The 17159-nt window shown below is 34.4% G+C and overlaps 2 protein-coding genes across 3 annotated transcripts; both read right to left on the bottom strand.

Annotated features, from left to right (window-relative positions):
* Window positions 1–1852: 1852 nt before the first annotated feature.
* LOC114723104 (CBS domain-containing protein CBSCBSPB5) lies at window positions 1853–7390 on the bottom strand. Of its 2 annotated transcripts, none has more exons than XM_028909256.1 (15): window positions 7084–7390; window positions 6714–6859; window positions 6007–6172; window positions 5758–5890; window positions 5481–5651; window positions 5283–5361; window positions 5048–5161; window positions 4829–4895; window positions 4549–4654; window positions 4391–4458; window positions 3713–3822; window positions 3495–3628; window positions 3106–3191; window positions 2645–2734; window positions 1853–2418 (listed from the first exon to the last, which is right to left on the bottom strand). In XM_028909256.1, the coding sequence occupies exons 2-15, from the start codon at window positions 6833–6835 to the stop codon at window positions 2239–2241; spliced, it is 1626 nt and encodes a 541-aa protein (XP_028765089.1). In that variant the 5' UTR covers window positions 6836–6859; window positions 7084–7390; the 3' UTR covers window positions 1853–2238. The 2 variants fall into 2 exon arrangements, with proteins under 2 accessions (XP_028765089.1, XP_028765088.1); XM_028909255.1 differs by having other exon boundaries at window positions 3713–3825.
* An 8472-nt stretch (window positions 7391–15862) lies between these two features.
* On the bottom strand, window positions 15863–17107 carry LOC114723148 (F-box/LRR-repeat protein At5g63520-like; the record flags this gene model as incomplete). Its single annotated transcript, XM_028909298.1, has 6 exons — window positions 15863–15985; window positions 16104–16261; window positions 16342–16429; window positions 16582–16620; window positions 16724–16825; window positions 16927–17107. Coding segments are annotated over 6 exons (691 nt in total), but the record flags the coding sequence as incomplete, so codon positions are not given.
* Between the last annotated feature and the right edge of the window lie 52 nt (window positions 17108–17159).

Below are 17159 nucleotides of genomic sequence, written 5' to 3' on the forward strand. Positions count from 1 at the left end.
AATCATTTTATTTATCATTTGTTTGTTTCCAGTTTTATATATATTGCTCGATCATTCACAGCATATAGATTCAAGGGAAAAAGACAAAAAAAATGACAAATTAACTTGGGAATGACAGAAACATCCGCTAAATTTTGCAAAATCCCATTTTGGTCTCATGTGACTTTGAGATTAAATTGGAATTATCATATTAAATAAAAAGATCAAATTACCTTTCATTTTATTTATTATTTTTAAAATACCAAAACTCCCACTGACCCTGGCGATCGGTCGACAATTGGTCACCCGAGCTCCAGTAATTGGAAATAATTTTTTTAAAAATTTTTACAACTTTAGTATAATGGTTAACAACTTCAATATAACAGTTAACAATAGGTCTTCTGAGAAATTCAACAAGCTCCGGCGGCCAGAAATAATTTTTTTGAAAATTTTTACAACTTCAGTATAACAGTTAACAACTTTTGTAACGCTATTAACAATTTCAATGTATCAGTTAACAATAGGTTTTTAGAAACAATTTTTTTTGAAAATTTTTACAATTTCAGTATAACGATTAACAACTTTTGTAACGCTATTAACAACTTTAATATAGCAGTTAATAACAAGTTTTCTGAAAAATTCAGAAAGTAGCATTTTTACAACTTTAGTAATATTGTTAACAAGTTCCGTAACTTTATTAACAACTTCAGTATATCATTTAATAACAGATTTTCTTAAAAATGTAAAAAAAATGGTATTTTTATAACTTTAACTACTACTTTTTTTAAAAAAATTTTATAACTTTAGTACAATGGTTAATAACTTTTGTAACTCTATTAGCAACTTCGATATAGCAGTTAATAACAGGTTTTTTGGGAAATTCAAAAAATAGCATTTTTACAACTTCAGTAATACCGTTAACAAACTCAAAAACCTGTTGTTAACCGCTACACTGAAATTGTTAATAGCGTTACAAAAATTATTAACCGTTATACTGAAGTTGTAAAAATTTTCAAAAAAATTCTTTTCAGCCGCCGGAGCTCCGGTGATCAATTGTTGAATTTCTTGAAAAACCTGTTGTTAACTGATATACTAAAGTTGTTAATAGCGTTACAAAAGTTGTTAACTATTATATTGAAATTGTAAAAAAATTTTAAAAAATTGTTTCCCACTGCCAGAGCTTGTTGAGTTCCTCAGAAAACCTGTTGTCAACTATTATACTGAAGTTGTTAATAGCGTTATAAAAGTAGTTAACCGTTATACTAAAGTTGTAAAAATTTTCAAAAAAATTATTTCCGACTACCGGAGCTCAGGTGACCAATTGTTGGCCCGTCACCGGAACTCCAGTGACTGCTGTCGCCGAAGCTCCAACGACCGGCCGACTAATGAGGGCTTTAATATTTTAAAAACAATAAATAAAATGAAGAACAATTTAATCTTTTCTTTTAACATGATAATCTCAATCTGATCTCATGTGACCAAAATGAGATTTTGTAAAGTCAACGGACGTTTCTATTATTCTCAAGTTAATCTGTCATTTTTCTGTCTTTTTTCCTAGATTCAATCTTATTTTTACTTGAATACGGCTCATGTGAGAGGAACTTTCACCTGAACAGAGATGGAGAAAGTCAATCATTTGAAAAAAAATTTTAAAAACACACGCGCGCACTCGTCCGCCCAAATTTGAGGGCACGTGACTGACCCGATTTTTCCCAAAAATAAAAATGTTGAATCAAGGGAAACACTTGCGCATTAATTTCATCCCAGCGGAAAGCAATTTCGATTTCATGGTTATGTCATTTTTGCGGGGCATATACAGAAACTGTTGGTCGTGACATGTGCTTTCACTAAAAGGACAATAATCAAGGATAAATTATCAATGTCAATCAATTCAAAAACTGATCAAATGATTCTTTAAGAACCCACAATGCCAAACAAAAAAAGCCAACCTCTTGATTATTCTTTACTTATTCCTTGCACACAATCCCCAGCAATCTTAAAGCTGCACATCCTTTGTTTTTGGTATACAAAGCATCCAAGGATGATGCATCCCAAAGTACATAATAAGGAGCATCGGAATGAAATAATGACAAGTATATTTGGATTTTTCATGTATAAACAGATACACTCGTACAAAAATTAATTTAGCATATACAGAGTGGCAAGCGCAAAGACTGCACTGCTCCAGCGTTCCAGATTCAACTTCAGGTTGGTCTCTACTGGAACTCAAATCCAGATTCCGTTCTGCTCCTCTCATTCTCATGAAGTACGCTTCAAGTATGTTAACAAGCCTAAGCCGGCAACAATTGCAGCTCCAGCTGCAACAGCGCTGTATGCTGAAGCCCATGCATCTGAACTTTTAGCGTAATCCAAGCTTCCCGAACCAGAACCCCTCCTACGACCAGTTGTTCCTGAGTAGTCCAGATGCAATCTCAATCCCTGCAAAAATTTATCTTCACAAAGTCAACAATCCTTTCAGGCATACACCCACCATTCCATCTCAATTCGCTTCCCTATCTCTCTCTTTTGTTTGGCTTTTTGTTTTTTTTTGGGGGGGGGGGGTTGGGAGCAATCTGCGGATCTTTCTGGGTTCAGTCAAAAAGCAAAGCATCCTTCAGAACATCAAACCATACAAGATTTGGACAGAAATCAGATCCAGCCATACCTTCATGCCTGTCGACCTTGCATGGTCAACAGCTGCAGCAAGATCACTATCTGAAGCCAATATAACTTTGTCATGATCTTCATCTTCATACTACAAGCAAAAATTTAACCGGCTAGCATCAGGGGAAAAAGAAGATATTGGCCTAACCATGCAATAGTAAATACTCCTCCGATCCTTAATATATGACCTAATTATTTAGTTGATTGTAATCCTAAATATAAGACATATTTGTCATATTTATCAATTTTTCTTAAATTACCCCTATAGATACTCCCTCAATCATAATCAAGTAGAAGAGAGAGAGAGGATATTACGGAAGATAATTATGATATTTTAGGAAAAACATGTCATATTTCTTATAATTAACTAATTTACCTAACTTCCTTAATCTAATTAACTTAGTTAAATAGGTCTTATATTAAGACTAGAGGAATACTATATCTTGAAAGGTCAAAAGATACCAGAATTTGGGGCAGGTTGTTCGGGTCAATTTCATTACCGACTCTCTGAATGATAGCAGTTATAACCTCTGTCAAATTCCGAGTATCTGAACTTGCAAGCAACCATGTAAAGTTAATCAAACAATGATTATTTGTACAAAATCAAAAGAGGATCTAGTTTACAACAACAGTACTGTCAAAGTCAGATCTTTGAACATGACAATAAATATAGATTTACACATCAATTTGACAGGGAAATAAGATTAAGCCAGATTCAAGAGTGAGACTCATGAAAGAACCACAGGGAACAAATAAACAAAAGGCTGAAACCACCTTCCGAATGCTGTCAAAGATAACAGGAAGACTGCACTTAAATTCAAAGCTCTAATCTGCAACACGATATTGCATACCACATGTGAATCGATGCATCCGTCCCTTCTTATCTTGTATTTTGAAGGAAAACGTATTTGTCATGCTTGACGAAAGATAAGGAAGAGACTTTGCAGTATCTCCTCCATCAGAAGCCAATTTCAAGGAACCGTCACTGGCACATTATTGATAAAATTTGAGTATTAACTAACAAGTGCATTAAAAAATTGGAATCTAGCACCAACAATGTGTATATAACCTTCTGGTGTCATCATCATCATCGTTTGGAGTTAACGCCATGGCTGAATCCCAAAATTTTTGCATCAGGGTGCTTGCAGCTTCAGTGTTAAAGCTGCCACTATTTCCAACCTGCTTAAGAAGTAAAACAAACAAGTAGTGTCGTATCCTAATATTACAGAAATATAAAACAAACAAAAAAAAATTCTGGTGGCATAAAGGGAAACTTGATCAACAAAACAATGACATACTGAACTTTTGGGGAAAAAGTTGAAGTTTCTACAGTACATCACAAAAGCTATTCAGGAAAAAGTTATCACATGTTATTATAGTGATTATTTAATGGTCACCAAAAAACAAATGATAAGCCGATGACAGCAAAGACTAGAATGAACATGCATTTGAAATTTAGGAAAAAAGAAAGTCTTTATAAAGATTAACATTTGCGTGTGTTCAGATTAAGATGAATGGAATATATATACACTGATCAATTCGTCTGGCAAACAAAATGATGCAGCAAAAACGTATTAGTACATATATAGACCTTAAATTGAAAGAACAAAACATCCAAAATCACCTAAAAATTAGTGCATACATCTCATAAAAACAAGCTTCATGCCTAACTAATCTAAATTCAAGCAACTTGTATTCCGAAGAGACTAAAAAGATATCACTGACGTCACAGTATAAGGTAACACACCTGACTTGCTGTTGCCACAGCAGCATGAGTAACATGAATCACATCAACTACAGAAACTACATTGCCATCTGTTTCAACAAGCCAAATATGAAATACTCATGTACAAACGTCTTCAACATTTCAGCCAAAGAAAAACCATCCTGAGCATAGAATGCTACCTCTATCAACCACAGGAAGATGTAAAAATTTTCCATCATGCATAGTGTGAAGTGCATCAACAATTGGAGTATCAATGGTTGCACATTGTGGGTTGGGAGTCATGACCTGCAAAGTATATTGAATTATATTAAAAGACAGAAAAATGAGAACGATTAACTTCAGAATCACCGCTCCTTTCTTCAAGTACATGAGAAGAGTGATGTGGTTGTACATATTATCGTATTAACACATATGGCAAAATCTAACAATGGTTAGAGCGGAAATGAAAGGAAGAACTACCTTCTCAACAAGAGTTGACTCTGGTTGAAGATTTTGTGCAATTACCCGCATCAAGATATCCTTTGAACTGAAATAGCATAGGTTTATTTAACAAATATATAAACGAACACAAAAGAATATTGTTCCGAAATTACAGCAGTGTTAAAAAAAAAAAAAGGTCAAAATATAGCCTATCTTAAATAAGAGGAGGGGTGGCAATTTTAAGGGCCTAAAAATTACGTAAGAATGCCATGAGATTTTCCTTCAAGTGTCACAATTGCACAGCTTGCACGAAGTTCAAGCATCTTCTTTGTTGTTGTCAAAACTGATTCTGTTGGTGAAACTGTTACAATCCTGAAAAATTCACGAGCTTGTTAAATGGAACCAGCACAGTAGTTGCAAACATGCAGACATGCAAATAAGGTAATTCTTCTTCAATAAAAAAAAAAACAGAGAGAGAGAAAGTATTACCTACTTTGAATTCTCAGAAATGATTGTAGACAAAGAGGGCTTGAACATCCGCTCCCTAAGAGTCTCAATGAATGTGTTAGGGCCTACACAGTGACCAAAATAAACTCAGAAACTGAGAAGTCAGAAACTAAGTACAATAAAGATTTATCCAATAACGCCCTGATCAGAAACCACAGAGTAAAAAAAGGAATGTTGAACAAACCAGAAGAAGATGTCCCCCAATGTTTTTCAACACCTTCAACAGCAGCAGCAATGGCATTTCCTTTTTCAGCCGCCCTTTCCATGCGCGCAATAGCATCATATAAGCACTTTGCTATGTCAAGCAAGGCAACAACTTCTCCATTATCCACCACCGGTAAATGTCTGAATTTCCCTGCAAACAAGATCAGCTATCAGCTCTGTATTCAAACGGTGAGATTTCAAATAGCAACAATCATGAAAAGGTATGCATGCGGTGTGCCTCCCTGCACAATACCAACCTTGCACCATCTTTTGGAGGGCTTCCACAGCAAGAGTATCAGAAAGGACGAATATTGGATTTCTTGTCATAACCTTTGAAACAGGTGTCTCTTCAAGATTAAGCTCACCAGCAATAACTCTTGTTGCTACATCCTTTAACCACAAAATAAGATAGAAACTAATATCTGTTGGAGTACAATACCAGGTGCAAAATCCAAATGTTTTATGTGCTTCCTTCAAAGTGAAACAAAGATAAATATGACTCATACCTTGTCTGTAAGTATTCCACAAAGCAAAGCATTAGAATCAGTTAACAACAGGGCATCAACTCGGCGAGCAGCCATCCGACGGCAAGCTTCAGACACAGTAGTTGTGTCAGGTACGGTTAAAGCCTTTGATAGTCGTAATGATTTCACTGTCCGCTCTCCTGTTAATCTGATAATCAAAGTCCAAACCCAGAGGAATGTTATGAAGTGATTTGAACTAATAAAGTCAAACCAGTTAATGAGAAAACGCATATAAAGTCCAATTCATAATTTTGTTGAACACTGACATCTTGGAGACTGATATTGGCAACGCAATTATGGCACCTGCCAACCTGAATATCTATCTCTAGTAAGCGCAAAGCCACGGGCGAAAACTTAAAAAGTCAAACGATCAAGACCACGGAGAATGTCATATTTCAGACGAATATATCTCGAAGAAAAATTTCATTCTAAAATTTCTCTATAATTTCAAAGCATTATTCAGACCATATTGACGATGAAAAATCTTGATTCTCCGATGCGTAACTCATCAAACAAGAGATAAGGCAGGGAGGTTAACAGAATCAACTATAAAGAAAGCAGAGAAGATTGAACAACAAGTCGGGGACCATATCGCCACTCAACCACAAGCATAAATTAGGGAACCGCAATTCACTTTTTTAGCAAAAATGTTAGGGAACTCAAAATAACATAGCAACCCAAGAACATACGGCGGGCGCGAAGAGGATAGAGATTTCCGGGGCTTAGACTCAGAGGCTCCATTCTGAAAGGATTTTCTCCTCCCCGGCACCGACGACAGACTCCTTCGAGAAGAACTGCTTTGACTAGCCATCTGCGAAAGCAACCGGTCCAATTCCTGCAACCATAGCACCATCAAAATACACAATCAAATTTCAAATTAGATGAAGAAAAAGTATTGCAAAGGGCCAAAAAAAAATGAATTTCTTTTCCCAGAAGAGACGAAAAAAATTATTCCCCGTGTCGAAAGTCGTTTATCGATTATGGAATGCTTCCATCGAATCCAAAGGGAGCCATATTCCAAAATAAAAATCCGAGATAACACAGGAGAAAGAAACTCACCGAGAACTATAACCCCCAGCTTCTGTATCGAAAGAAGGGGGGGAAGAAAGAACAAAACAACAGAGAAACAGTTGACTCCCGAGAGAAATAAATTCAAAAACCGCCGATGAAGATTTCGAGCTCGATAGCGGGGGACGTCAATCGGAAATAGAGAGGACGAGGGAGTTAACGGATTGGGGTGAATCTGGAAATTGGAACAATGGCCCTCGGGAACCTCGTCGGCGAAAGATTCCCGGGGAAGCACACCGGCGGGGACCGAGCGGGAACAGGGAGGGAAGCGAGAATGTGGAGAAGAAAGAAAGGAGCCCTGCAAAATGGGAATTGAGAGCCGAGAAAATCAATCCGAGTAAATGGGAGCAATCCACGTCAGCAGTTCCCTGTCTGAAGAAGAAAAGTAACTCCGAAAGTCCAAGGTCCAAACCCATAATGGTTATTAAAGAGGTTTAGATTGCTACTAATTAACCATCTGTCTCTTCTGGTCAAAAAAAAAAAAAAAACCATCTGTCTCAAGATTTCATGCTCGGATTACGTTTTCCCCGGCTCACATGCTGCGGATTCTTTGTAATCTTTGTATTATGTTATACTTTTTTAATTCTAAATATAAAATTTATTTTTTCAGACCAAAAACTAAAAAAAAATCACCTAACGCAGTTGGTACCCAAACAGTCCGAATGTCCTATTATACACACTAACACACTCACACATCCATCTGATGTGAGGCTTGAGAGCACCCACAAATATAAAATTTATTACATTATAAAGTAAGTCTGATATTTAAGATCTTAGGCTTGGTTAACACTTAGTTACAGTCTAAACAATTTTCAAGTAATTTAAACTATTCAAATGACTTTTTTGAAAATGAAATGGGTCAAAAGTGATGGACTGTGGAGCTAAAAAAAAAAAAAAGATACGCCCGTGCAAAAAATGGAGACCTAAAGGAGAAAGGAATTAATTCAAACATGTTATTAAAATTGTTGTCATCACGGATATCAACATTTTAAACCGTATTTGAAATTAAAATAGGAATGAACTTATAAATTTATGAGTTACATAGTTTTAATTGAATTAGAGTTGTCAGTACTCGGAAAAATTGGGAGCCTCAATGCCTAATGTCGTCCTTTTTTATTTTATACATTTTTAAACTCACTGGAGTACTGGACACACAAACGCAATAGCATTAAACTCCAGCTTAAAATTTCATTTAGGCGTAACAGGAAACAATGTTACTAAAACCTCGTTTGGAATAGTTAAATATGTTTTACATAATATAAGATAAAACTCTTTTAACATATTTATAAATTATTATTAAAAAATTATTTATAAACTATTTTAAACGAGTCCTAAAACAACTTGTCATCGTGGATGTATGGGCAAAGGACAAAGGTGATGGTGTAATCCATCCCAAAAATCCAAACAACGAATGGATGGCTGAAATTTGCAGCGAGCTAAGAACCGCGCGAAGGGATCCCCCAATCTCACAATTCGGGCTTCAAACCTGCGTACCACAAATGCACGTGAGTCCTGGATTTTATAGCCTTCTTTTTTCTGCTTTAAATCTCTGCTTAAATTATAACTAGTGCGTTGCACTGGGTTTACTTGATTTATTATTATGTAATGAGAATTTTTCTTTAGAATTTTATGTATTGCTTAATTCGTTTGGTTATAAACATACTCCTTCTTAATATAAGATCTAATTGATAAGTTAATTTCGGTCCTAAATATAAAACACATTTTCCATATTTATTAATTTTTTATAAATTACTCCTATAGATAATCCTTTAACTATACTTAAGTAAGTGAGGGAAGAACGATATTAAGGAAGATGATTATAATGTTTTAAAAAAAAACATGTCATATTTCTTATAATTAACTAACTTACATAATTTCTTTAATATAATCAAATTAGTTAAAAAGATCTTATATTAAAAATCAAAGGAGTATCTTATTTACATAATAGTTTTTTGTGCTTTCAGAGATAATATAGTATATTACTATATGAGGTTGGCCCATCACTGCATGATATAATATGCAGACAGCGACGGAATTTTTGTGGTTGTCACCTTATTTTGCTATTTGTTTTATCTCCCATTGGATTGTTCTTGTACGATATATATATTTATATATAAAAGAAGGCTTTAGACCCTAGCAAAAAAAATAGACGAGTTATGGGGAGTACATCGTTTTCCACTCAGATTCTCATATTGGAAGTAAGGGTGGAAATAGGTCAGATGGCTTGTCAGAGGCTTATGGCCTAGCCTGTTTTAAAATAGAAAAAAACTCAAGCCTTTTTGATGACCTGTTTGGCTTAATAAGCTAGGCCCCAGACTGGAACAAAAAGCCTATTACAGGCCACAAGTCAGGCTCAAACCAGCATAATATTAAACAAGTCTAACCTATTAAAGACAAAACTTGATCTGACCTGTTTTTACTCCTAATCGGAAGGACACACATTTAACAAGGAGGGGTTAGCAATCCCTTCCTTTACAAATTGGCACGCCACTTTTGTTTCTTTCTCTTGAAATGTAACATGCCTGTAGCCCCAAAGAATGCTGCATAAACCTTTTGATCTGCGTAAATGGTAGGCTGCATCTTTTGTCACCAGATACCTGTATCATCATGTCAATTGAATTCTTTGCATCCGACTCGAGAATGACTTTCCTAAAGCCGAGATCCCCCGCTTGGTTAAAACCCTTAAAGATAGCTCAATTCTCAGCTTCATAAGCACAGCAAAAGCCCAAAGACTGTTTAAAACCGGCAATACACTTGTCTGGATAGAATGGCTGAGTAAGAAAAAGGGTGTAAGGACATAAACAGAACATAGCAGTAGCCCAAGTTGGAGGGAAGACCGATTCTAACTTGGACTTTTCTACAGAGACTGGGCCAGTTAAAAGCATCATCCTGGTGAACATGAAACCATGAAACACTAAGCCCAGTTAGCTTAGAAAAGGATCTACTGCAAATTGCAGTTGAACCCCTCTGATCCCAAGCTCCCAAATGTACTTTTATTATTATTATTATTATCAGATTCTATATAAAATTAATGAAATATTGATATCTTACAGATATAAAATAACATAATTTTAATTTTTTTATTTTTTTAAATATTAATTAAAACTGCACGCTTCTATAGGTCATTATGTATGTGTATGGTAATTCAAACTGCACACTTCTAAAATATTGTTCTTTAGAAAATTGTAAAAAAAAAAAAAAATTACACAATTTTATGATAGTAAGATATCAAAATGTCATTTATTTTATGTAAAATTCAATGAGCAATAAAAAATTTATATATTTGGGAGCTTGGAACATAAGAGACTCCTTGCTTATAATTTCATGGCACTATTGCTTGCTTCTGAAGAAACAGAATTGCTCTCGAAATAAATGCTATATTCGATTCCTAATTATAAGATCTTATTAGTTAATATTTGGGAGTTGAGGAGTTCATATGGTGCTTGGGCTTGGGTGTTTCTATTCCTTGTAAGAGAGAAGGAATTGCTTGTAAGAAAGATGAATCCCAAATAACCAAAGAGAGTGAGCGAGCTTTTGTTGCTTTTCCGAAATTTGTTCCTTTCTTCCAAGGATCGTACTTCATACAAGGTCAAAAAAGTATCATACTTTATACAGATAACCCAAGCAATCAATTAAGAGAAGCGTCTTCCATACTCTGCTTATTTCACGAAACTCTTTCTCCGTTTCCTCTTCGACTTGTCGTTCTTTTGTATCCAACACGATACAAAAGGATTCTCCAACCACTCACAGTTCTCGAGGCCCCAGAAAATAAAACAGGCGATGGATAGCTTCATTTGATATTATTTGCTCTCTTTTTTTACACGTGTCAATGTTACATCAAGTTATCAACTTCAACTAAAACTTTTCTGGTTCCATGTACCCGTTATTTCTAATATCAACATAGAAAAACTTTAAATTTTATTAACTTTTCATCTTTATACATGCGGTTAACCGAATAATCGAGCTGAAACATTTTAATTAATTCAATTATCACTGAAAACCAAAACAAAAAATCGAATACTCACCTTTACAGAGAAATATATCAAATTACGCCTACTACTTGAAGCGCTGCTTTAAACTTCTGCTTGTTCACAAAATTAATTGGTCCTAAGTATGCTTCTGATCTCTTAAGCTTTTTTTTTTTTTGGGCCATTTGAATCCTAATGGCTTGAAGTTACACGTTCAGTTGAATTAATGGTCTTTTATTTATAAGAAAGCTTATCATTAATAATTCTTTTATGATCTTGAGATCATTTGACAACAGTTAAATTTTAATATTATGTTTTAAACAATCAACTGTCTAGTATTTACTTTCCTAGTCCCTAAACTTCCAATAATATTTGATCAAAAAAAAATTCCAATAATAATATAATATTACTCAAAATGAACTATAATTGTCAACTAAGTTGTGAAGTGAAGATCAAGGCATGATAAGTTTAAGGGGCAGTCATGTTGTGGGCCAATTTTCCAATGCAGTCAATGATAGTCATTACTTAAAGGGCAAGGCATTCTTCAGTCATGTTGTGGGCCCCACAATTTGGTGGGTCGGTACCGACGGGCCCAAGGCCCAACTCAAGAGGCTCCCCCCAACTCACAAATATAAATGAATATTAACTTCAATTGCCTGCCTAACACAATTTAATATTCACTATGTTTAGTACCTAAAACCTTTATCATAACATTAAAAAAGAAGAAAAGATGAAAATGTGACGGCATAAAAAAGAGAGAGGATATTGTTAAATAATGGTAATTCGAATAGTATATTAAACAAACAATTATATTATTTTGCACTTAGTTGTCCGTTTCCCTTTCTATGCTCAAAATCCTACAGTGGGAAATCATGTTGGTGACATTGCAACATATTGAGAAGCCTTGTGCGACTCCACAAATGTGAATAATGGCATATCATTGGCTCTTATTGGAACAAAATATAACTCATATGCCACTTTTTCTATGTCTCTATTTCACTCAGTATCAGAAAAAGGTTTATGGTATTTCAGTGGCAGCACTGAAATTTTATATGATGAGGCAGCAGGATCATGGTCTTAAAGCAGTTCAAGTGGCATTTTGTTATTAATTTCTAAAAAGGATTGCCCACCATAACTTTTTAGTTGTTGGAAGAAGGTGAGTCTGACCACGAAGATGAGAACTCATTAATACTGCCTCTACTATTTAGTTGATTTAGATAGATTGATGAATTCCGATAAATTATTCAATTAATTAATGTAACATGATCTTTTTAAAATATTCATACATGATATTAAATTATATATATTTATGAGTTAGATAAATTAGTTTGAAAATAATAATAAAATAAGAAACAAGTAAACTAAGATCTTATATCTCGGATCAGATAGCTTATAAAGTAAGGACGAAGGGATATGTATGTATATAATGATTCATTGTGGAGTAGAGCTGAGCAATAATTGTTAATTCTCTTTATCTGACTTGGAAGCATTATTAAGAAAAGAGAACAATTGGAAAATTGGTGGGGAAGGAAGCCTAAGCGTGGGCTTGGAAATAGTTATGATGGAAAATATAAGCAATAATAAATGAAATATAGACTTGGACGTCTCAACCATTGTAACCTTCTCCAGACAGATTTTCCTCTATAAATTGCCTCTGCTTTCTTCCCTGGCAAACTGAGCCTACTTGAAGCTCCATTATTCTTCACCTTGCGGTTCATTGATAGGCCAACACAAAGAAAGAAAGGCCATCAAGCAACGTAGAGTTCTTCTGTCGAGGTAGTGATTCTCTCTAGCCTTGTTCATGCTAATTAAATCTGTAGGTCTGGGGAGAACATGTCGATGTTGGGACGGCTCAATCAAATCAAATCTCTCAAGAGTTGGGTCCTTTAATTTGATTGAGCCGTGCCAATATCGAGCTACAGCTTTCATTCTCTCTTTTTCCAACAAAAATTTTCATCACCCATATGGTCGAATTAATTCCTTTAAAGTTGTACTTGGGTACGATGATGAATTAATTTATTTTAAGTGATTGTATGTTGTACGATGTAACTCTGTGAGATGAAATTTTGTCTCACACAACATAAAATAACTTATTTTATATAATTATGATAGTTTCCAAAATAAATATGGCTGTATTGATATTAAAACAATCTCAAGGGTTATTAATTTCTTCATTGAATATAAATTAAAAGATATTCCCCCATCCTTTTTATAAGGCCTGATCATCTACTTTATAATGAAATTAAGAAAATTAGTGAATTAGTTAATTGTAAAAAAATTTACGAATTTCCAAAGTCACCTTTTAATTTGTATAGTTCATTACGGGAAAGAGGGAAATAGAAAAGTTATTATTTAAGCTAAAAGTGAAAAAGACAAGTATTTTTCAAATGAGTCACAAATATTTTGTTATTTTTTTTTAAAAAAATTATATTAAGAACCCATAGTTAGGATCTTATAAATTTGACTAGAGCGAGCACAGCATTTGTTATGTTTTAGTTATATTTTTCTGACAGTAATTATCTCTTTTTCAATCAAGAGATAATAGCTATTTATCATTACAATAGAGTTTATTGAAATTAATAAAGTCTATTACTCGTTATTATTATTGTTGTTTTGAGATTATACTTGAAGAATGATGTTTCATTGGTATCCATATGAGATTAATATGACACAACCTTGCCAAATCATTCGACAAATAGTGATCGAAAAGTTGGTGGGGAACAGGTTATGCAGATAGGGTTTTTTTTTTTTTTTGAGTAAAAGATAGAGTTTTGATTTTATCATAGGGGACGAGCCTTTCTTCTAGCTAGGCGATATTCTTATGGAATTAATAATAAAAAATTCCTTTAATAATATAACTAAAAGTATTGTATCACTGTATAGAAATGCTTTCTTATAGTAATATTTTAATGTTCAATGATGGTGCATTCATTTTATTATTGTCGTTGCGTGCACACCTTTGTATTCAACTATTCATGATTCAAGTCTTGTTCCTAAGTTTGGGTGCGTGGTGACGCAGCAAAAATTTGGAATTCTGAAATTGAATTAAATTCTTATCTGTCAAAAATATAAGCATTATCGTTAATATATCTTCAACATTTATAATGAAAACCTATTCATTATACAAATCATTGCTAAGACTCTATACATATAAGATCTGTTTGATTACTATACTATTTCATTATAACAGCATTTTTTTTATTCCAATTTTATTTCGTTATAACAGCATTATTGTTAATACTTCATTATATAAATATATCTATTGTCAGCTATAGGTTTAATTTTTTTGTTAGTATCCTCTTTAATCATGGATTTTGTATAATGAATGGGCGAGCCTCATCTAGCTCTTATTATAACTATACATACATACATATACATATATATATATGTACTACCTCCGGTCCTTAATATAAGACCCTGTTTGACTTTTATTTTGGTCCTAAATATAAGACCTCAATCTACTTTGTCTCTAATATTTATATATATTTTTTCTAAAGTAGCTCTTCTAACAATGATAGTTCTAGTTAATATACTTGATTAGCAAGGATATTTTAGGAAAGACAACACCTATTTATGACAAATAACTAACTCAACTTACTTCCTTAATCTCCTTAAATTAGTCAACTGACTCTTATAATTAAGACCGAAGGTAGTATAATATAAACCAGTTATATTATAATAAACAATACGATTCATTTGCGAAAAGCACTTGCGACAAAGCTATACGTATGTATCCGATATTTCTACCTCTATGAGAAATAAAAATGAACATTATATTGTCTTTTATTTTCATGCAAATAAATGGCACAAATGGATGAAGACTAAGGCGGAACAAGATTAAAATATCGTAAATATATGGATGCCATTAGTTGATAATTAACATTTATGTATAGGTAAAGAGTCTCTCCACTTTTCTTCTTCTTTATTTCCATCCACTTCCCATCTCAACTATGATGATTAAAGGTTTAACGCACAGTCCAGATTTTATGCTTTTGAAAATAATTTTACAAAGTATTTTTTATTATTGTTTTAAGTTATACTGACTAAAATTTAGTAGTTTTATTTGATTTTTCATTTATTTATTTTTGAAATTTTAATATTTTATTTATAATTTTATAAATATGAAATTTGAACCGTTAAAATCTCAATCTTATAACTGGAATAAATAAGTAGACGAAAATAAAGTAAAACGGACGTGGAGACACCTTTGGCCATTTATGGATGCCCCTATTTGAGTGAATTATCCAAAATCAAGTCCACATGGATATATTCAGAGGAGAATCACTGGTAATATAATATAGCTAAATGTGTTCACGGAGGAGGAAGATAGGAGAGAGCCAAATAGACAGCACTGGAAGCATGAACAGGGCAATGAGGAGGGGCCTGTTCTTCGCACTCATGGGATTTCACAAAGCTTGAAGAAGATGAAGAACAGCGTCCAATCTCTCCTTTGCAGAATATTCCGGCGACCGGAACACTTGGGAAGTTGGCATAAAATGGGTAGATATCAGTATTAGATGTTCCAAAGTAAGATTGGCCTCGAGAAGCACAAGCAAATATTAACCCACCAAAAACAGTTTCTTCACTTCCCATGAAACTCTGCTTCAGCCTTGTCAGATTCTCAAATGCAATTTCACTTGTGGTTCGTGCAGTTTCCAGATCTCTGTGGTAGAACAGAAACGTGTCTCCTGCTCTCACCCCTACTCCTTCCACCACAAAGTACTCTCCCTCTCCCTATTTCATTCAACAACAACAAATCAGTCACTCGCTCTTATCACAATTCCTTCTGAATCATTATTATCTTACCCAATCACTTGATGGAACAAGGTGGATTCTGATACTTTCTTGATCAGTCTTCCATTGCCTGAGTAATACCTTCTTCCATGTGACACGCCTATGTACAAATCAGGACGCCTGTCACTCACCTGCACCATGTGACACTCTTTGATCACTTTAAGATCATATATAAGAAGAAGAAAAAGAAGAGTGGGTTGGTATGAGTATTTGAACATATATATACGTTTCAAGGAGGGTTTCTATGACGGCCTCAAAAGTCAATATCGTATTGAATCCTTCCATGAGAGCAGAGAAGCAAGTCCATTTGATGTCACCTTTGACGAGTACATCGATCACCTCAAACCTTGGCCCAAATGGCACTAAACCCCCTGCCATTGCCACATGAAACCTAGTCTCTCCTACGTCTGTTGAAGTAAAAACCAGATTGGTGAAAAACAGATAAACTCAAAAGAGTTACATAGAAATAATGGAATCAGAGTGTTACCAGGAGACTTGTGACTGTCTTTGGCGAATACGAGGGCGATGGCATCGAGTGCGTATAAATCAGGAGGAAGATTAATTGTGTAATTCGACTGTTGAACAGAAAGCAGCCTCCACCATCCCCAGCCATCACTGTTTCTTTTCCTATTGCTTGATCTGCCACGTAATATTTATACTTGCATTGTTCAGCAAAATCAGAATATACATCATATTACAGATTCCTCCCAGCATGCAGGTGACTCACCCATTGTTGCCATAATGTGTTAATGTCACTTTTACGATCCTATGTAACAGGAAAAATAGCAAAATGCAATATATTCATGTCATTTTTTTAATCAGTAACTCCAAAAGAAGCTAATCATGGGGTGAAAAAAAAATGATCTCACTCCAAATATTATGATAGCAGCAGGTGGGTGATTTCCAAAGACAGAGTAAGCAAAGGCCTTGATGTGTCTCACGAACTCATCAACCATGCTGATTCCAGGATCCTGATCATACGTCACAAATTTCTCACTCACTTTCATATTAAATAGTCAGGTTTATTTATAAAAATTGCATGAGAGCTAAACAAACAATGAATCTAACTTACATTCTTTGGGTGAATCAACGGTATTGCATCCACTTTGAGACCAGGAACATATCCAACCACCAAAACCATGCCTCGATTAACATCACTAAATCCATTAGCCTCGCGAGGATGAGGGCCTTCGTAATCAAAGTAATCCCATTTCACCTGCAGTTTCTCCGAAAATATACTCTGAATTAGACATCTGTCAAAAAGAAAGCTGAATAAAGAACATGACACAGGATAGAAAAAAGCTT

This window comes from Neltuma alba, unplaced genomic scaffold (assembly GCF_004799145.2).
Source record: "Neltuma alba isolate B1F8T4 unplaced genomic scaffold, ASM479914v2 tig00012124_pilon, whole genome shotgun sequence".
NCBI classification, from domain to species: Eukaryota; Viridiplantae; Streptophyta; class Magnoliopsida; order Fabales; family Fabaceae; genus Neltuma; species Neltuma alba.